General features: G+C 39.5%; 1 protein-coding gene and 1 long non-coding RNA gene across 19 annotated transcripts in view; one reads left to right on the forward strand and one right to left on the reverse strand.

Moving 5' to 3' along the window:
- Positions 1-22,189, forward strand: part of LOC114596366 (uncharacterized) — a 30,915-nt gene that overhangs the window by 7,318 nt on the left and 1,408 nt on the right. For all 6 annotated transcript variants that reach the window (XR_003706511.2, XR_003706506.2, XR_013392649.1 and 3 more), the window contains exon 3: positions 21,093-21,156. This is a non-coding gene — a long non-coding RNA (uncharacterized LOC114596366). The remainder of the gene's footprint in view (positions 1-21,092; positions 21,157-22,189) is intronic.
- INPP4A (inositol polyphosphate-4-phosphatase type I A) overlaps positions 567-22,189 on the reverse strand; it is a 100,009-nt gene continuing 78,386 nt past the window's right edge. For 5 of the 13 annotated variants that reach the window (XM_077927573.1, XM_077927575.1, XM_077927579.1 and 2 more), the window contains 8 exons: positions 21,203-21,326; positions 19,567-19,693; positions 16,577-16,717; positions 15,434-15,531; positions 14,443-14,529; positions 13,089-13,201; positions 11,926-12,080; positions 9,100-9,747 (listed from right to left, as the gene is read on the reverse strand). In XM_077927573.1, the coding sequence (XP_077783699.1) occupies positions 9,567-9,747; positions 11,926-12,080; positions 13,089-13,201; positions 14,443-14,529; positions 15,434-15,531; positions 16,577-16,717; positions 19,567-19,693; positions 21,203-21,326 (1,026 nt within the window). In that variant the 3' untranslated portion in view covers positions 9,100-9,566. Of the gene's footprint in view, positions 4,912-9,099; positions 9,748-11,925; positions 12,081-13,088; positions 13,202-14,442; positions 14,530-15,433; positions 15,532-16,576; positions 16,718-19,566; positions 19,694-21,202; positions 21,327-22,189 lie in introns of those variants that run through there. The other 8 variants (XM_028727854.2, XM_028727855.2, XM_077927580.1 and 5 more) reach the window with 3 other exon arrangements.

Consider the following 22,189-nt stretch of genomic DNA (forward strand, 5'->3'; position numbering starts at 1 on the left):
ATGAAAGAAAGGTACACATCTAAGCAATTTCTCTGAAATTTCCACCCATGTTTTTAGCCTTTGGGCAAAGTCAGAGCTGCGATTGATGAGTGAGTTGTTTGGATACCAGGCGACAGAAATAGGAAAAGGGATGGGGAAAACTGCAGTCTTTTAGGACCCCCCATGGATTAATATTTATAATATATATACCCTGCCCATCTGGTTGGTTTGCCGTAACCAACGGATCTATCCAGGCCCGCTGCCCTTGGAATATGTGTTGCTTTTTCCTAGCAACCAGGATGCATCTTTCCAGGGTGGTTGTACCCCCTAGAAGTTATATTTTGGGACCCTCCATCTGCAAAAAGAGAACATAGATTTGCACATGCAAGTTGCATGCAAGTTTGCATCCTCTTTTGCAAGTGGTCAGAGGTCCCAGTCCAGATACAGTGTACTGGGCCCAGAAAATTCCGACACCCCTGCTAGTAGGAAAACCCTAGATAGTATAATATAATAGAGGTCCTAAAGCCTTGAACGTTGCAATGTATTTTATCTTTTTTTTTAATGAAACAAAAATACTAATCTCAGCATTCTTGTCAGTTCTTTATTATTATTTTATCCCTAAAGACTAGCACATTTACAGCATACATGGATTGGAAGAATTGACTATATAAAACAGTAATCATATGTTTATGGTATATTAATACTGCCCCAAAACAAATAAATAAAATAAACTTTTCAATGCACCAAGCTTGGCAAATACAACTGTGTTGAGACAAAAACAGTGCTCTATTTTACAATAGCTCTACATACATAAATGAAACCCAAAAGGCAACTGTGCTGTGGGTGTTTTAATAGAACAGAGACAAACAGACTTAGCAGCAGTTTCTTTTATACCCCTTTAGTAGGTTTCATTTCTAAAATGTACTAAAAAAAATTAGTTAGAACTTCATGTTATAGTATTCCTTAAGAATGCCTTTTCTGTGCAATCTGCCACTCAAATAAAACAATTAAATGAAGTTTCCTAATATGGATTTATGTTTTCAGAGTTTTCCATTTTTCATTAAGCTCTATTCAGTTTGTCCTCAATGGAATCCTATCTATGCATATGTCAAATTGTTTTTATAAAATATTACATGGACAAAGTTGTTCTACATATTGCAAACAACCCAAGGATAAACAGAATATTGAATCCCTTTCCTATAATTAATGCAGTACTATAGCTTGGTATCTTAAAAAAAGTGAGGGGTTCAAAGGACACATATGAGGAGTTAGGAAATTATTCATATAAGTATTGCAATGCTAGATAATGCATTTCTATCCACAGAGCCTCACCAAAGTGAATGAAGCATTGTAAAAACAAACAATTTTCCGTAGTGTAATTCAAGTAGGCATGTAAAATAAAGGCTCACTGTTATTTAGAGGGGGCATAGCTAAAAATAGCTAGAAATCTGATCCTGAACATTTATACTAGCCAATCTGGCCTAAAGTTTCAGCTTCCCTTTCCCATTAAAAGAATGGGGAAATACACCCTATGGCTCCAAGAGATGGCTGACAGTATTCTGTGTGTTGTTTTCTAAAAACATTGCTTGCCACAGTTTTAGAGAATCATTAAATTACTGAAATCTTTTCAGTAGCCCTTCCTCCAAAGCTGAAAAATAATAACTTAAGTGTTTAAGTACATGATTAATATGTACAAAAAATACACTGAGCGGTGAACATAAAATAAATACAAAATAATGCACATTTATGCTATATCAGGATGAGTTTTCCCAATAGTACAATTTCAACATGGACCAAAAACGTTTACACTTGGTGCAGAGTTCCGAGGTTAAACATGTTACATGGCATTCATAACACTGAAACTGCAAACAAGGCTGAAACAGCAATAAAAGACTAGTTCACCAAAATCATGATTAGTGCAAAATCATGACTAGCACATGTAACAACACAGCTAAGCCATCAAACTGCAAAAAGCAAATAGTATAACAAATGTCTGTAGGCCTAGAATAAACAATGAAAACCTTTGCGAAATTAAAGTGCAAATATAAATAGCTGGGAGAAGTAACACAAAATTGGAAAATGTCCCATGTATACCGGTTTCTTAACTGAACCACATTTCCCATTTCCATTACAGGGCCCATGATCCTAAACATAGTTATTATACATAAACACCACTAATTTCAGTAGACTTTAAAAGTGTAGATGTTTGTTCTGGGTTACAGTCTTAGTATGAAAATGTTATAATGGCTATTATATACTGGATTAAACAACTCTACAGAAGATTAAGCATGACATGATTTTAAAAAATCAGTGCTTAATTTCACTTTTGTTTTGCTGCTGGTCACATATCAACAGAAGACTGTATTATTCTACCTTAAGCATTATTCACACATTTGCTTTTTGTACTGGTGCAATCAATTAATATTCGTGAGTGTCTTTCTAAAGGGTAGTTTTGTTAATAGCGGCTTTTCATATGAACATCTCCCATTGGAAGACAATGGTCTAGTTCAGACATAATTCTGAACCACAATTTAGCATTATGTGAACAAGCAGCAGTCTCTCTCAAACTGATACACTCCTATCTCCTCTTTCAAGTGCTCCTCCTCCAGGGTAGCCCAAGGAGGAGAAGAGATGCATCAACTTCCTGCCTTAAACAGAAGTTTGAGGAGTAGCTTGGAAACTTCCACTTCCTGCCTTTAACAAGCAGCAGTTTATTGTTCTGTCCGAAAGGGATAAATGGTTAGCTTAAACTAAGATTTGTTGAGACAAGCCAGTACAGTGGTACCTCGGGTTACATACGCTTCCGGTTACAGACTCCGCTATCCCAGAAATATTACCTCGGGTTAAGAACTTTGCTTCAGGATGAGAACAGAAATCGTGCTCCTGCGGCACTGTAGCAGCAGGAGGCCCCGTTAGCTAAAGTGGTGCTTCAGGTTAAGATCAGTTTCAGGTTAAGAACGGACCTCCGGAACGAATTAAGTACTTAACCTGAGGTGCCACTGTATCATAAACTATGATTTTGGCCAGACTTGTTTCAGTGAACCATAGTTTAAACTAACTGTTTGTTCCTTTGAGGCATAACAATCATAGGAGCCGACTCCTAGGTCCCCCCCCCCCAAATAAAATATTTGAGGGGGCTGGGCCCTCCCAAAGTTGATGGGCATTGCCATTCAAATGGTGTGCATGTGCCATGTCACGTGATCAATTATGTGGGGCAGGACTTGCCTGGGCCCCCAATATTTTATTCAAGTTGGCACCCCTGATAACAATAAACTGCATCTGGTTTAGAAAGAAGTTCCCAACTCCTCATCAAAGTTGTAATTACGGAGGTGTGAGCCTAAAGCTCATTCACATAACACTGAACCATGGTTTAGTGTTACACCCATACCAGTTCAATGCGTAGCCTTATCATCAATGAATTATGGGTTCATGAGAAACATTTGGCTTTTGTGTAAAACAATGATCTGAAAGTAGGAATCCCTTATGTACTTCATAGTTTTCATTACCTATGGGCTGTATTTAACTATTAATGGGAGTAGACTCACTGAAATTAGTGGGTCTAAGTTAGTCATGGCCTTTAATATCAATGGCTCTACTCCTAGTAAAAGTTAAATGCAATACAGTAAAAATATTTGAAACGCTGAAGACAGAGAGGAAAGTAAGGAACCACCAATTCCAAATGGTTAAAGTGCATCTAATTCAGTCCTAGAGCCAGGCTGTAAATCCAGCAAGCATACTTGGCAAAAGGCTTGCAAACATCGAACAGCTGCTTCCACAAGTGAAGTTGTATAATATCATCTTGTGCATGAAAAAGGAGAGAGAGCGCGCTTCTGAATATTTGTCTTCCACTGAATGGCATTGCTGTGTGCAGTAAGCTGATGGATATAAACAGAAAGAGGTGCAAACTGAAATAGGTTGGATGCCTCTGATGATGCAGATATGCAGAGGACTCAGCCTCCTTGGCACTTCAAAGTCCAAACCAGAATGCACTTTCGTATCTAATTTACAATGCCAGCCAGTTAAGAATGTGTACTTTGTCTTTTGAGTCCTCTGCCCAGAGCACTACTAGTCACGTTAACTATTTTGCCATGTGCAACTCTCTCTTCCTTGAGCCTACTTTTCAAAGCTATAGAATTGTAAAATTTCTAAAGACAACTGAAAGAATCATGGGTCCAGTCCAGGTTTTTGATCTGGGCTTTGTGTCAATTCCTGATGCTGTATAGTACACACCACTTATATGATAGTGTCCTACATAAAGGAAAACATTTTAAGGTCCTGGCATTTATATTACTGTGCTGCACTGTCTTAAAAACTGAGTTTTAGCTTCCCTGCATAACAATGCTGCTTGTAACTTATCAAACTGCCTCACATCCAATTCATTTACTATTTACAAAGTCTGAGGTTTTTTAAAAAAGTATTATATGAAAGTCTTAATCTCAAATCAAATCAGTATAAAAAGATGTGTGAAACAGCTGCCTAAACTTCATTCATAAAATCATCAACAGTCCAGGAGTTACCTTTCTTATTTAGGCATATAAGTAAGAAATCAATGGAACAGGCATCTTACATACACTGATGGCTAGTTACATGAGCAGACGGTCATCACATTTTCATGTTATAAGGGGTCAGTAAATAATATTTGTCCTATGGAATCCAATTTAATAAAAGTACATGCTTGGTATTAACTAGTGAAACGTACAAAAAATTGTTTCTGACATTGTTGTCAAAGTTCATATACTAAAATTGAGTGTATCCACATTTCTTTTTAACGGAACAACTAATTACAGGACAGAGTAATCTTATGATTCAACTTTTCCATAAGTTCCTTCAGGAGGCCTGTAATACTTGGGGAAAGCCTTCAGCTGCAGGGAATTAAATGCATACTTGCGACATCCAACATTCTTCATTGTATTTTCTCTTCGACAACCCTCACTGGGAAAGAGAGACAAGCACAAAAAATGACAGCAGTAAAAACAAAAACAAAATGAACAATTATTTTAGACAATAATGAGGTGAACTAGTTAGTTCATAGCATTGAAATACTTGAACAGGTGCTTGAATAATTTGCCATTGCAAATTTAAAAGCAGTGGATCACTAAACAGTGCAGCTATGAGGCACGTGAAATAGAAACATGCAGTGTCTAGTTGCTAAACTTGCAATTCTAATAAGCAATAGTGTAACTAGTTGCAATGCAACTGATCTCTGCAATGTTCCGAAGTATTTCATGGCACATATGCTGTGCAGTAATAAATGCTTTTCAACAACAACTATTTCCTGCATATCAGTTTAGCAAGGGCCTTGCTCAAGGTTACCATGACTAGATAATTTGCTATGCACAGTAGGAGCGGTTGGGGGAGAGGAACTTAACCAACTAATACTAGTACAATCACAATCCTTAAAAGTTTAGTACTGTTTAATTGCCTGAAAAAATACTATTTCATGTACAGCCACCAACCATATGCTAGAAAGCCATCAATATTTAGGAATGCAACCTTCCCTCATATTTACCTACTGCAGGTTTAACCTAGGAAATTACCTATTGCAGGTTAACCTAAGAAATCTATAGTGGGCTGTGGGCTTGTGCATTCCCTTCCATTTCACCATGATTTAATGTTATGTATGCACTTGTGCTAACCAAATTTCTTCTTACCTAGGATTGGAAACCAGCTTCAAACTGTAGTTATAATGGGAGTCTGGTTAGCACATGACAACAAACCATGGTAAAAGGGAGAAGTGGGGATTTGCATGTGAAATTGTAGGAGACGATGGGGTCAATAATTCTGCTGACCTGCTCCTTAGCTATGGTTTAAAGTGGCAGAATAAAATCTATACTGGGCTGTTGGGGAACAGTCCTCTTTTGGTGTGATAGTCATTGCTACAATAGGCTATCTTAACATTTACACTCTGGTTTTGAACTCTATTGCATTTCAATACAATATTTCTGAAATCTATTTAAAAGGCCATTATTTTTCATGAAACTGAAAGTGCTGAAAAACAGCTATGTAAGGAAGCACATCATTTTGGTACACATGAATTAACTTAGACAATCAAAAGAGAACTTTCTTTGGTTCCTTTGAATATAGAAGATAACAATGGAAAATGAAAATGGTTTCATGCTAGAGCATAAGTGTTAAACAAAGCACACAAACATAGGACTGATATATAATTATATTTTAAACAATTAAGGACAGCAACATTTAATATGCCCCTTGTTAAACTACAGCAGCATTGTTTCCAAGGTGGTGAGATTTTGAATTATAATAATTTATTCCACTATCAACATAAGGCAAGACCCAGACAAACAAGCTCTTTTGAAGTTCTGTTGATTTCAGTGGGCATATTAACAGCTGTTTCACTTTCATACTGAAATCTACTCTATGGATTGTGCACACCTTGATATGAAACTGTGATTAACTGATTTCATTAACTCAATTGTCATTGTATAATACACATTTTTATATGGCTTAATTTCACAAGTAAATGATTTTATTGTCCTTCCTCTAAAACAATGCATTGGGACTCTGAAGTACTTATTTTATCTGTAAAGGTAAAGCTACCCCTGACTATTAGGTCCAGTTGCGGACAACTCTGGGGTTGTGGCGCTCATCTCGCTTTACTAGCCGAGGGAGCCGGCATACAGCTTCCAGGTCATGTGGCCAGCATGACTAAGTTGCTTCTGGCAAACCAGAGCAGCGCACGGAGATGCCGTTTACCTTCCCGCCAGAGCGGTACCTATTTATCTACTTGCACTGTGTGCTTTCGAACTGCTAGGTTGGCAGGAGCAGGGACCGAGCAACTGGAGCTCACCCCATCGCGGGATTTGAACTGCCAACTTTCCGATCGGCAAGCCCTAGGCTCTGTGGTTTAACCCACAGCGTCACACTATCTGTAGTGACTTTAATTTATACTTGAGTGTCACTTTGATTCATTTAAAAGCACAAAAGTATTCTAGGATGTTAAATTTGTGGCAACAATTTGCACACATTTTGATTTAGCAGTCTTGCAGAGGGAGGGTATGTATAGATAGTCTGATTTTGTGCACCCAGCTTACTCTGTGTACACTGACTGAGGATGTGTTTACTATCTGAATCTCATTTGGTACCATCCTGAGCTCTTGTGGATTCACAAAGCTCTGCATATTTAAGAGCTACCCCATTATCTTCAGTGCTGCAGAAGGAGAAGGCAGGATAGCTAAGTCTTACAAATATTGACTAGCCCACCGCTGCCTATGTTAATCCTTTGTGGCACACTGACAACCTACAAGAAAAAAAAAGTGAAACTGCTTCCTTGCCTGGTTGTAGTCAGTCTAACAACTGGCTACTTACCAAGAAATGTGTGTGTGTGTTTTGAAATTATGGCTTCTGGGAAACGCATATGACCCAGATAGACATTTTTGACCCTATGCGTGTTTTTTTTCTTTTTCTTGTTTGAGAGGCAAGACTCAATGCATGCAATGACAAGTTACAATGTATGAAGCATTCCTCTGACAAGAAAGGCTTTAATGCTGCCGTGCGGTATGCTTACATTTCAGGGGGGTGGGGCGGATAATTATCTTGCAATTCATTCCTCACAAGACCTGTTGTTATATTGCCTGAGTAGTGTGGCTGCTGCTTCTGAGCAGATGAAACCTGCAACTGTAGAAACATTCTACAGTAATGTCTGTATAAAGCAGTCTCATGCGTCAGGAGTATTTCCCACACCAACATCACTGGGTTGCATCCAATTTTCATCCTCCTCAGACCAGATCCACTGAAATTAGTAGATATGTCTACTTTAGGTCCACTAATTTCAATAGGTCTACTCTGAGTACATAAGAAGTGATTTTGATGTAGTGTGAAATAATGATGCCTGTTTACCCCAAGTCACATGACTGCTTCCTACAAATGTTATTGGAGCAGGACAGGATTGAGCTACAGGAGCAGTAGCTCTCGTGCTACTCTGGTAACATACAAACAGTCCATAATCAAGGCTACATCTGCTTCTTATACTAGTAGTCAAAATAAATGCAATCGAAACATCTTTGTACCAGTGGGACATAGCACAATGGAACATGGCAGTTAGAATCTGTCTCTAAGCCTGCTTAACTCCTTTAAAACCTCAAATTTACAATGGCAGTCACATGCCTGTGGAACGGACTGCCACTAGGGCGGTGGGGTTTCATCTTCCTCACGTTCCCATGCACCCCCCAAATCTGCTCTAGAGGTTCATAGACCTTCTGAAGCAGAATTGGGGAGGGAATGGGGAGTGGAAGAGGAGGGGAATTCCATTTGTGCAATGTTGGCTGTTGCCTTTTAATTAAATTAATCCACAAAATTATAACTTTAATATTATAGCTATACAAGCTTTCTGAATGCTGATATGTGCATATTTGAACAATTAAATGTCATAACTGTAGCAATTAAGCATAATTCTCTGTTGTCCACTGAAGTATTAGAGTAATTTTCTGGGAACAGTTACTCAATTATGTTAGCATCTTTTAACTATTTTAAGTTTATTTCATCTCTTCTAACTAAAACGTTAACCATTAGCTGAAATATCTTAGTGCATCTTTTATGGCAATATTTAATGTCAGGATTAATTTACATATGATCGCATTCACATACACTATAAAAATATTTTCCCGAAGATTTAAATAGAATTACAGATTATTTGTAAGCTATTCTTTGCTACCCACTCTCCCCTTTTTGATACATTAAAAAAGTAGATATAGAAATAAACTGAAAGTACGGTATATTGCATGCAGTACACTGCAGTTCAAGTTGGTTCTTTTTTTAAAGTTGGTATAATTTGCTGCAACAGATTTAACTTTGTGGGGGAGGGGAACAAGTACATGATTCTAAGCATGGATCGCTATAATTATTTAGAGCAGCCTTCACCAAGCTAATGCCCTCTCCAGATGTTTTGGACTACAACTTCCATCAGCTCCCAACCAGCACAACCATGCTGGCAGGGGATGGTGAAACTGTAGTCTAAAACATCTGGAGGGCACTAAGTTGGCAAAGGCTGCTTTAGAGGCTATGCCTAGAAATCAAAGTAATAAGGTGCTGAGCATATTTGTTTAGCTAAACCTGTTACAAACCATCACTTTGTTTCTTCGCATATCACATAAATATGAAACGCAAGATTGACACACTTTAAGAATATACAAAAAAGATACAAATTCTTTTCTCTGGAATATAAGTTCCTTTCTCTGGAATACATGGAACATGTGAAACAAAACTGTGTGTATCTACAGAGAGAGAACGTAAAGAGACTCCGGATTTGGATGCCTGAAAAATATTTGGTAAGAGAAACTAATCTTCAGGTTGGGTAAAATACCGAGGTAACAGGGCCGCTGTCAGACTATGTTACAAGCACTGAAAGCGTTAACAGTTTAAACGTTCGATACAATTCCTTTTCATAAAATAATCTGATGTGTATTTACAAGTTTAGTACAATAGAAACACAAAATTGTAAGGCATAATAATAATTATTATTCTTGGCAGACGATGCTATGAGACATTCTTTGACAAATAGGTACCAGGTGGCAATAAATATTCTGGCACTTCATTGAAATTTTTGCTTCTGTTTGCTTTAAAACTCATCTTCACTTGCAACGTAATTTAGCCACCAAGTAGGCAATGCTCAGAAATAGCCACACAATCAGTAAATTGGGGCTTAGAGCTAGTAAAGGAATAGAGTAGAGAAGATTGGGGTCTAGCCTGAAATCCCGGATGGGCACCAGGCCACACAAGTTCTTCTGCGTGACTACCTCCCGTGTTCCAATACTGTGAAAAGGAAGAAGTTCGGGGAGAAAGGAAAGTAAAGAAAGAAACACACACAGACATGCAATGGTCGTACCAAAAGGAAATAAAAGTGGCAAAATAAAACAGAATCAAATCAAGGAGAGGAGAAAAAGAAACATCAAAGAAGCCACAACAGAAAATAGAACGTGTTAGGTTAAAGAATAGGGAGGTGTGCCAATTTTAAATCATAATAATAATAATAAAAGGCACAATTACAGAATAAAGGAGAGAGAAAGAGAATAAAAAGAGAAAATAAGAAAGAATACTGTAATCTACTGAAAATAAATACATGTAGGTTGAACAAGAATGGTTTTCCATGTTCATTTTCTCATTTGGCCAAGCAATGTTTCCATGCTGCTCTGCCATGCTTCCACATGCTGCAAAGGAAGGGAGCTCTGAAAAGCAAAACTGAACATGAATAACCATTATAGCATTTGACCCTTTCAAAAATTCTTCAATGTGAGTTGTACCATATTAGTTCAATAACCTAGCTATTAAAGGTACTGGTGTTAAAAATTACTTAGGTCCAAAGTAGGTTAGTTTAAAAAATGATTTTTAAAAAGTCATCAAACAAACAAAAATCAACCATAATGAGCCAGGCAAATTGGCCTCCTACCCAGTGAACAACACCGGTGCAAGGCTGGTTCAGGGAAGGTGGCATAAGCAGCACCCTGGACAATCACCCTGGAAAGCCCCTGACTGCCTCTGTCCAATTTCTGAGGATTCCTCCTTCCACCTCAGTCCCCTACACCACAGCATACCAACCCTTATGTGAAGTTCTTCATGGGGCTCTTGAAGGAAGGATGGGAGTGGGGTGATAACCTTCCACTTTATACCCTTCTCCCAGCATTTCTCTGGGTCCAGCCCTAATGTTGTTGTTTTCCTAAATGTTAAATGCACTTAACATAAATGGCATGGCTTTTCTCTCCCAGACCAGAATTGGGTAAACTATCAGGTGCATTCAATGAGACTTTAAAATAATGAACAATGACTATATTGTACCCACTTTTATTAAAAATGTCCATATCTATTAAAAATGTAGTTAGTGTTATCAGAAGGACACCAATTAAATATTATGAATGAGGCTGGGAATGCATTTGAGCATATATATTTCTGTCTCTTTCTCTCTTCTATATGTTAATGTTTTCTTAACCAGGATGCTGGTTTAATCATAGCCCAGGTTTAAGGTGATTCCCCTTTATGGAATAAAAGACTCCATGGCAAATTCAGAAAGCAATATTGCTGAAGTAAAAAGGTAATATTAAAAAGTAGACCATTGAAGATTTAGAAAGGATCAAATAGCAAAAACATACAGAAAGGATAAGAGAATTGAACACTTTTGAGAATTTGGTGAGAAGACACACAGTACAGTACATTCAGCGAAAGTGAATGTTGAGAACAGGACTCCACGGTAGTGCTGAAAACACCAATAAAGACTAAAACTGGATTTCTTATCCTTTCTTTTTTGGTATGTAAAATTGGAGCTTTCGGGTAGTGCTTGAAACAATGTATTGAACAGTAAACTGATTCCTTACATTTTAAAAACAACAGAATTTTCAAGTATGTCTGCAGCTTCAGAAAACAGGAGTTAAACTGATATGACCACAGAACACTGACAGGTTGTGATGGGTTCTGATTGCTGCATCATGAAACATTCAAAATGACAATTTGCTGAAGAAGCAAACTGTATTGCTTGAAGAATAAGCATAGCAAAACAATGCAACCTGCAGATGTGTATCCTTCACAGAACAGGTAAACCATACAGATCACCTCTAAGCAAAAATGGCAAGACGACAACTGAGGCAATCCTACAATTACAAAGCTTTCAAATTGGTAGAGCAGAAAAGACTTGCATGCTGTGCAGTACTTTTCTTTACATCTCAATTATTCAATAAACTGCTGAAAACTATACAAAGTATTTTCCTCTTTTAGAAGATTTTTTAAAAAATACACATACAAATATGACAGGTCTCTTTATATCAAAAAATACTGAGTGATGTTCAAAGTACTTCAGGAAACTGTAGGCTGTGCAATTTATCTTTCTTGATAGTTATATTTGTTATATAACTATCCCCATCAAAGATGGTTGAAAACCACCCATCTGCAGTTTACATGGCTCCAGGGTTAGGAACAAGAGGCCAGCGAGCAGACGGTCCTTACCTTCTCATGCATTCCAGGGCTTGTGTGAAGACCTGTGGAGCCATTCCATGTTCATGCTGCAATATTAGACACTGCTCTAGAGTCACTGACATGGCAGTCCTATCCTTGGCACTTTTACAGCTTGTAAACCGAACACCATTGAGTCTGCGGCAAATCTAGAAAACGACACTATCTATTAGCTTCATTGTAATGTTTCAGTGTAATGTAATATCCCCACATTTGGGAGCAATAAGGGGACCCAAGGCTGGGAAAGGTTGCCCTAAGATGGGGAAGGGGACCATGTGGCCCTTCAGTTATTATTAAACTCAGTCAGTATAAAACTCCCATTAGCTCCAGCCACCATGGGCATTGGTCAAGGATGACCAATTCACTACACACCTTTAGGTGACAGGCAAAAATGTTCCTCTTTAATCAGGCCTTTGGCTGATTGACATTCAATGCCCTTGTAAAATGTGTTGGTGGAATTATTAAGTTGTTTTTATTTTGATAGTGTATTTCGTGTTTTTATGTTGTGATTTTATCCTATCAATTGCCCTGAGACAAATTTTAATAATAATAATAATAATGAAGAAACACTAGTCCAGCAACTTCGAGAGAATCACAGATACCCCATTTCAGCATTAGGTGGGCTATATACTGTACCAGCAGGTGAAGAGAAAACAAAGTGGCATTTACTAGTATCTCAGTGCTGTAAATGAACTTTTGGAGGTGGTTGTCCACCTCTGTTCATTTTGCCTGGATGTTTCTGTCCTCTTATCCTACTTCAATGGCACACTGACAAATAAATATCACATAGCAAACATGGTGGTACACAGGAGATTCTGCCAGTAGGCATGGTTTTTTCATGGCCATGCACCCTGGGAAGGAAAGCGATCAGCCTTTGCAAGGACAATGGACTTAGTAAGGTTACAAACCATCCCATCCTCCAAATGAGCAACAAGTAATTCCCTTTCCCCTTCAACATCCTTGGAGACCAGACCCATCTTCCTGGACAAGCCACCCACCTCACTCCATGCTGCACACCAAGCCAGCAGAAGCTCATAAGGGGTGGGCAGAGGCAGTGGTGTTATTCTGGCAGGGCAGGGCAGTAAAAAGGTAAACATGGTGACCTGCACAAACATCACATATCCATCAAATGTTTGTAGAATAAGAATAATAAATACCTCAGCAGCTTGCCAAAGAATATCAACATTCTTATTTTTCCTTGCATGTACATTCTGTCCAAGAAACCGTAACAGTTCAGGCAGGCACGTTTGACTACGAGATCGAGGTAGACCTTAAATGAAATAAAGAAAGTGTAAGCATTCCCCATTCTCTGTGGTCAGACATGAGAGAAAGGTTTATCAGCACATGCAGATTTATTCAGGCTGAACTATACATTTTATTCCTTTCTCCTATTTTTGTGCAGTACCTTAGAAATTTTGTAGAAATGAGCACCCTGAGCTAAATTTGTCACTGAACAGTGTGGTCACACGGCATTTTGTACCCCAGAAATTTAGAATCTGTGTACTAATCTGGGAAACTAGATCAAGTAACTGTCCACATGTCACATATTAAAAATTGTCATTTGTTTCGGTTAGGGCTACACTATGTGATCAACTATAAAATCTGTTGAATTGACTAAACAGCACCCTAATTAATCAGTTAGCAGATTTTTTTTCCCAAAAATAGATTTTTAATGCAAGTACTTAGGAAAGCTGCAAACAGCAAGCACCTTTTATAAGTTGCCTGCCACAATGCATGTTGTAAGTATGTCTCTTGGTTCAGAAGTATTGTTTCACCCACATGCAAATTTATATTGAAAGACTAAGCTTCATATGATAACTGATCACCATTTCCTTAGAAAGCAATCCTATAGACCCTGGAAGAGTCTCAGGATAGAGCAAATCTGTCTCCTTGAGTCAAGAGGGAGGGTCACAGGCAGAGAAGATCATCTGCCCTTGCAAGTCTCTCCATTGTGTTTCAATGGGATGGGGTGGGGGGAAAGACACCAAGCTGACAAGGAAGAAAAACACCAGCAAGGCTTTGGATCTGGCAGTTTCTCCTCCTGGAATTTACACTTCCCAGTCCATCTGCCCTCCTCCCTTTGGAATGGTCTATTAATCAGGTTCCTTGAACTTAAGACGACCATATGGATGGCTTTTAAAAAGAATAGACAAATTCATGGAGGATATAAGACTATCAGTGGCTAGTAGCTATGATGGTTATGCTCTGCAGTCAGAGGCAGTATACTGCTGAATACCAATTGCCAGAAATGACAGGAGGGAAGAGTGCTCTTGTGCTCAGGTCCTCCGTGTGGGTTTTCCACAGGCATCTGGTTGGCCACCATGAGAACAAGATGCTGGACTAGCTGGGCCACTGGCCGGATCCAGCAGCCTCTTCTTATGGAGGAGTAGCCAAGAGGAAATGGGGCCTCTGGGCCAAAAAAAAATAGATCCACACCCCTTTGTTCTATTTTAAACAGCAACTATATTCCTTTGCTATAACTAACTCAACGGTAGAATCTAGAAAACATACCTGTACTTGGTCCTGCTAACAACAATTCAACCTCAGTTGTCTCAGCTGGCCCTTCTTCTCTTAATTGGCTCTTGGGACATGACCTCACTTGAATATATTGAAAAACCATCTCATTTGACTCTTATCTGCTCTTTCATTGTAAGACATAGCTATATTATTATTCTCTATTAAGGTGCTCCCAGGTGGACCTTTATGGTGGAACCAATACCACTTGTGCACACAAGTTCTTCCCACCGTCCATATTACATCATCATAATTAAAATGCCAGTCTGTCATATTTTTATACAGTTAATCATAATTTCCTCTTACTGTGGAAGAACCCTTAAATAAAAATATCAACTACGCATTCACTATCACTGGTCATGTGAAAGTTTGTTCGTACTTTCTTTGGGTGGGTGATTTGTAACGTGCATCAGTGGGTACTCCCTGTTGCCACACCCCTACTCCCATTTGCTCCTCAGCTGGACCTATTTTGTTTCTGGCAGTTCTGGCAGGAGGCCTGTTTCCATTGATTACTGCATGCTGAAGGCATGCAGGAATTTCAACAACCTAGTTGGGTAGAGCTAGCATCTCAATATGTGTAGCAGATCACCTAGGAGACACCTACGTACATCATGACTTCTTTAATAATAATAATAATATGGATGTTTTCCACAAGATCTCTATCTAAATTTCAGTACAGCTAAATAGCTATTTTGCACAAAACCTCTGTATTGGGTTTTTTTTTGTAGGGAAATAGGTGTTGCCCCCCACAAATTCACAGTGAGTCACCGGGGAGAGGCTGTTGAGAGGCAAGCAGCGGGTGGCAGGTGTGTGAGAGAGTTTGTACTCCTTGTCAACATGTTCCTTTTGCTCTTAAAATCATCTCCTGCCCCAACGCTTCGTTTTATCTATGATTGGTTTATGGATTACTACTACAGTGAGTGACTGTGGCTGTTGTATAACTTAAATTTAAGCATATTAGATATGAATATTTCTTAGGCACACTTACAGTCTTCAGGCAAAACTTCTTTGAACTGCTCAAAGTAGGAATTCAACCGCACTAAGCTTTCCATGTTAATCACTTCTTGTAAAGAGGTGTCTCCAAACCTTTAAAAATCAAAGAAGCCACCTTAGCACAAATAAGGTTTCTCTCTCTCATTCACACACATCCTTTCCAAACAAACAAAGCTAGGAGAACAGCTTCAAGATTTAATGCTGAAAATGTTATTGTAAGACTCTCCTTAAGTGTATGACAGACAGTGTGTAAACTACAAATGATCACTCAGATTTAGGTACTAATGAAGAGGGGTGATAGGACTAAATTATCAAGGGTACAGCTGATCAACTTAACAACTTACAGCTACTTTCACATAAACCAAGCATGTCCAAAGTCCATTTCGGGGGCCTAATTCAGCCTAATTTGGCCCTCACGCATGTTCAGATCATCAAATCTGGCCCTCTTTGAAAAAAGTTTGGCTACCCCTGGACAGAGCCAAAGACCAAGGCTTGTCTGAAGCAAACCATAGTTAACAGTAACCACAGTGTGCCAGTTCTGGCATGCTGTGCTTAAGGGAAGCTTTCAAACTCCTTTCAGCTGCACTGGAGAAGTGAAGATGGGAGGACCATGCAAACTTGAGACTTGTTATGGCTCATTTACATCACACTAAACCATCCCAAACTCTTACATTCTACGGGCGATCAAAGCAACCGCATTGGCACAATAGTTAAGGCAATTTAAATATGACAAGCATTGGGTGCTATTGCAGCAAAGTAACCCATGAGAACAGGACTCTGATTAAGTCAAAAGGTAGTAAAAGACCTTACACATTATACAGCAGATGATATATAAAAACATAATACAACATGTATTGTGTTTTTATATATGTGCTGGAAGCTGCCCAGGGTGGCTGGGGAAACCGAGCCAGATGAGCGGGGTATAAATAATAAAATTGTTGTTGTTGTTACTATGAAAGTGAACAACCACCTGAGCAACTGAAATATGCCAATGTTTTAAACTCGGTGTAGCCCAACCTATTCCTGAGCCTTTATTTGGATTTTACTAGTAAATTAACTTAATATAGTCCCAGGAGGACTGATGATTTAATCCAACTTTGGCTAAGTGTGCTATGTTTTAAAAATAGAATATATATACTTCTCTGCTAAGGTTTGTTGTTCATTTATCCCCACATTGAAGAGAACGGGCTGAACTCTCAGTAACATGCCACTCTGAATTTCACGGGGCAGTGCATCAAACAAGGTGCTTGGCAGCGGAATTCTCACATTGAACCCATCCCTAAATCAGGGCAAGAAAAAATGAAGTTAAACAAGCAATGCAAATCATAAAGCATTTAAAAATAACATTCTTTTGAGGCTGAGGAATGTAGTGCTGCACCAGAACTTGCAAGTCTACGCAGAAATCATTATTAATTTTTTATTATTATTATTATTATTATTAATTGAATTTATATATTGCCCTATACCTGGCGGTCTCAGGGCAGTTCTGTATATACTGTATGTTTAAATTGTCTTTTCTTGCCCTGCCAAACAGCTTTTTGTAAAGGCTGTTATTTCTTTCAGCACTCAAGAATTAATGCACCTCAGGGAAAGTAAACGGGTTTTCAGGGTGCCTCACTTGGTACAACTTTGTGTGACAACTGAATTTATGACTGGTGATTCTTAACATGTAGGCGAGGAGTAAAACTCAAATGGGCTCAGCTGGTCTCCTCATAATGTTCTCTTGTTATACCATCAGTGAAATCCATCTTCCGTCAGTCCTGTTTCTAGAATAAGTGGATTTAGCTCAAAGAAGAAAAACTTCAACTTATTCTGTGGCTGCTGTGATTCCTGTACTCCCCCATGGACTCCCCTAAAGGAAGATTGGTTGGAGCATAGGAAGTTGTCTTATATGACGTCAGGCCATTGCTCAGTATTGTCTATGCTGATTGGTGGCAGCTCTCCAATGCTTAAGGCAACATTCCTATCCCTAGCTGGTGATGATGAGGATTTAACCTGGGACATTCTGCATGTAAAGCAAATGCTCCAACCACTGAGCTCTGGCCTACCCCTAAGCCACAGCTGATATTAAATCTCTACAAGCACCATCCTTTAGACAGGTTCTGAACTTTAATTACAAGTCCAAGAGTAAAGTCTGCATATCAGGCCATAATAGTGAAGGGAAATCTTTATATAGATGTGAACTGTACTGAACTGAAGACAGAATTCAAATAGTTAGGTGCAAAGCTAACTAGATTTCCCACCCGGACACTTCCTGAATATAGATGGATGAGGAAGCAGAATCACAAACACAGGCTCTCCTGATCTGTGTGCTCTTATTTTAAGGTCAGAATAGAGTTCCTGCTCATACAACTATATGTGCATTGGGTTCTCTTCATGTGATCAGGAACCCTGAAAGCAGGGGTTCTGATAGTATTTAGAGCAGATCTTTCCAAACTGTGTGTCTTCAGTGTGTAGGTATGCCGTGTGAGTTAGTTTAACCTCTGTTTGCTACTAAAACTGAATTACCTTGTTGCCAATTTGTGCACGTCTAAAAAGTGTGTCACCAACATGAAATGTCTGGAAAGCTCTGATTTAGAGGGCAATAATAATAGTTGACTTTTGTATAGCACTTTCAAATGTTCAAAGCGCTTTACCTGCATTATCCAGCTGTAATCCTAACAACCACCCTGTAAGGTAAGTTATGTATAGCTATACACACAGGGCCTCTATGCTTACCTTTAAAAAAAGAGAAAAGTATATGCATAGAACAAGAGTGGGACTTGCTCCCACCTCTCCCCATGGTTATTCTATATTGATTAGTCACCCAAAGAAGGCTAATAGCTTCCACTTTCAGGGAATGGAACAGAAAGGATATTTTTTTAGACCACATCTGCAGTATTTTGAATGAAAAGAGAAGACCAATCACAAAGGCAAGAACAAAATAATTGCATTCTGGAGTATGAAATGGCCACTTCATATTCTTATGAATATGAACATTCTGTGCCCATGTTGAAGAACTTGACTTTTCTCCTCAAAATAATATTAAGCAGGTCAGTTTTGTGTCACACTTTGTATATCTTGTTAACAAATATATGGGTTAAACACCACACCAAAGATCATCTCTGAGATTTTTTTTTAAAATAATCGAAATATACTGTATTTTTCGCCCTATAGGACGCACTTTTTCCCCTCCAAAAATGAAGGGGAGATGTGTGTGCGTCCTATGGGGCGAATGCAGGCTTTCGCTGAAGCCTGGAGAGCGAGAGGCGTCAGTGCGCACCAACCCCTCTCGCTCTCCAGGCTTCAGGAAGCTATCCCCCCAGCCCAGCAAGCTTCCAGAGCGATGCCAAAGCTGCGCGCAGCTTCGCCATCGCTCTGGGACCCGTTCTGGGGGCTGGGGTCATGGGAAGCTACGGCATCCCCCGCCCGCAGCCTCGCAAGCTCCGAGAGCGATGACGAACATGCGTGCACCTTCGCCATCGCTCTCCGACCTGTTCTGGGGGCTGGGGTTGGGGGAAGCTCCGGCTTCCCCCGCCCGCAGCCTCGCAAGCTCCGAGAGCGATGGCGAAGGTGCGCGCACCATCGCCATCGCTCTCCGACCCGCTCTGGGGGCGGGGGAAGCTCGAGCTTCCCCCACCCCCACCCCCCAAAAGCTCCGGGAGCGATGGCGAAGGTGCGCTCACCTTCGCCAGCGCTCTCCGACCTGCGCTGGGGGCGGGGGAAGCTTCGGCTTCCCCCGCCCGCAGCCTCGCAAGCTCCGAGAGCGATGGCGAAGGTGTGCTCACCTTCGCCATCACTCTCCGACCTGCTCTGGGCGCGGGGGGAGCTCGGGCTTCCCCCACCCCCAGCCCCGCAAGCTCCGGGAGCCACTCTGGCTTTATTCCCCCCCCCCCAAAAAAAAATCTAGGTGCGTCCTATGGGCCGGTGCGTCCTATAGGGCGAAAAATACGGTAGCCTAATTTAGTTAAGCAGGTCAAGGTTAAAGGTTTAGGGCCATTCCATAAAACCAGCTCAAAAAGTATTTCTGTATTGGATCACTATGCATTTGCCCAGGTCTTTACTTTTCTCTGTGCCATTCAAGTGTCCTAGCTGCAGCAAAACTTGCTTTCACTTCTCTTTCCCCTTTCCCCTGCCCTTTTTCTTTACCGATTTCCTGTAATGACTGGTAGCATGTCAGCAGATGCATTTGAGGTGGCCTGAGTTACTTTAAACGTTACATTCCTCAAGTCCATTATCCCAACACTCATATCCTCTAGCATTGCCAGCTCTTCACCTAAACAAAGAAAAGATGAATGGGATTATAAGTAGTCATACTTTAAATATATATAAAAAAGCTATTGCCAACTGACTTGAATTCAGACACCCTAGTATTAAAAAGAAAATGTGTTGTGTAACATATGTGATTTCCTGATTTTACACAACCCCACGTGAAATGACTCTTGTTACTCTTGTTACACTCCTGAATCCTCTCGACCTCAGCTGGGTTGCAAAAATTAATACACTTTAATTACAGGTTGAAAATTTGCCGCATGTGTTTCGCTGAAGACAGAAATCAATGCATTTACAGTTGTGCCCATATACTTAAATGTTCAGCTCACAAAATTGTGGCTCTTCAAAATAATAATTTTGCAGACATGGTTTTTAAGCATGAAATTTTGGCAGAAACACAAAAAACAGGGAAATTTAAGCTTTACAATTTTGTGAAATAAATTTTGAGTTTGAAATTTTATTTTGAAAAGGTCTTTTAACAAACTAGCCACCTTTATTCAATCTAGTAATCTTAATTGGTTTCAATTGAACTTCATACTTTGTACCTTATTTTTTACCAGTCACAGGGCCCATTTGTGGAATGACTTCCCATATGATGCAACAGTAATCTCATTTAGGCATCTAATATAAGTTCAATAGTTGTCTGAAGCCTTTGCTGGCTACTATTGCAATAACAGTTTAACATGTTTTACCTGGACTTGTAGATGTCAATGAATTTATTATTTTACTGTATTTTTAGTGATTTTTTTGTTATGAACCCCCTTATATTTTTTAAAATAAATAAAATTTAACAACTCTATAAACAACAGCCTTTCTAACTTGGGAATTCTAGAGAAAAGCAATTCGGGAGAATACTCATTTGAATTTTTGCAAAAAATATACATAGTTTGGACAATTTGCTCAAGAACACCCCCCAAATGTTTTTGTGTGTGTGTGTGTGTGTGTGTGTGTGTGTGTGTGTGTGTGTGTGTTTTTTTTTGCTTTAGTTCTATGTTCAAAGTATTGCAAATAGTTATTTTCAATGTGTCCTTGTGAATCTGGTTTACTCTTCAACCTTAACGTCTAAACTCCTTTTAAGGGGGGGCAGAGGGAAGATGGTAACAAGTAAAACTTTGTTGTACTTTTAAGGAAGGACACAATCATAAGCATGCCCAGCAGTGTTTCTTTTTAAACTTGAAGAGTAAGCAACCTTTTTGAAAATTTCCAGCATTTCAAAACTGATTTCTGATGTGGTATAATCGATACCTACTGTACATAGTTGCTTCATAAAAACCAAAAGCTGGTTGCTCGGTATTCTGTATTTCGACCAAGGTCATCACACATCTATTTTCAGTTACACAATATTTTATGTACCAGATACCACATTACAACATAGTTTTGTTCTAAACTTCTTTTTGTTGCAGATCAAGAAGACATTTCTAACCCTCTGCATGCACCTTGCCAACACTCTGCAGTGAATGAAGTTCAGTAAGTCGTAAAAGGATATGACATGCTTGCCCCAGCCAGTTTTTACCATAAGTGCTCAGAAGGCTTTCAAACTGTGCCAGCAGACCAATGGTGTAGAGCTGCCTCAGAAATCCATTGTCATGCAGGCAGTTCCTCAGCTTGATAATGAAGCCACAGATAAGGGCTGTGAGCTGTGTAAGAGAATAGAGAAATGAAGTAACTGAAGACTTATGAAGAGACCTTCCAAAACCCTCATGCCAGAGGTGGGACACCAGTGACCCACTCCCTAATTTTAAAGAATGATCTGTACACCTAACTTCATTGGCTCCTTTTAATGTGTTTTAAATGAGAAGATGGTTAAAAGAAAAGAAAAGAAATTTTGAGGATGGAATATAGACACCTCAGGAGTCCTATATTTATTTAGAAACAGAAGCTCTGCTTGGCAAGAAAATTCTTCCCCTCCCCAGGTCAAAATGCCCATAGGATGCTGAAATAAATAGATGTGTTTCTAGCTTTTTAGCAGAGTACTAATAGAGTTATGTAATAATGCTATACCACATTGGCGACAGGGAGAACTAATGCCGGATGTACCAGCCATGCCACATCTGCCCTAAATGCACCTCACCCCTTTTTTAAAAAATATGCACCCCAGGTGAAGCACTGTTCCTATTTTAACTTTTGTGAAGAAGACTTAAGGGTTAAAAAAAAAACTGGTGTATTTTGCACATGCAAAACAATGCACCAGTTTCCCTTCCTTGCTTTCCCACCCCCACTAATGACCAGTCCAGATAGCAATTGCTGCATATTGTGTTTGGCTTTTGTAAAAGTATAAAGGGACCCCTGACCATAAGGTCCAGTCTTGGACGACTCTGGGGTTGCGGCACTCATCTGACTTTATTGGCCAAGGGAGCCGGCGTACAGCTTCCGGGTCATGTGGCCAGCATGACTAAGCCACTTCTGGTGAACCAGAGCAGCGCACGGAAACGTCGTTTACTTTCCCGCCGGAGCGGTACCTATTTATCTACTTGCACTTTGACATGCTTTCGAACTGCTA

This window comes from Podarcis muralis, chromosome 4, assembly GCF_964188315.1.
Source record: "Podarcis muralis chromosome 4, rPodMur119.hap1.1, whole genome shotgun sequence".
Classification (NCBI taxonomy): Eukaryota; Metazoa; Chordata; class Lepidosauria; order Squamata; family Lacertidae; genus Podarcis; species Podarcis muralis.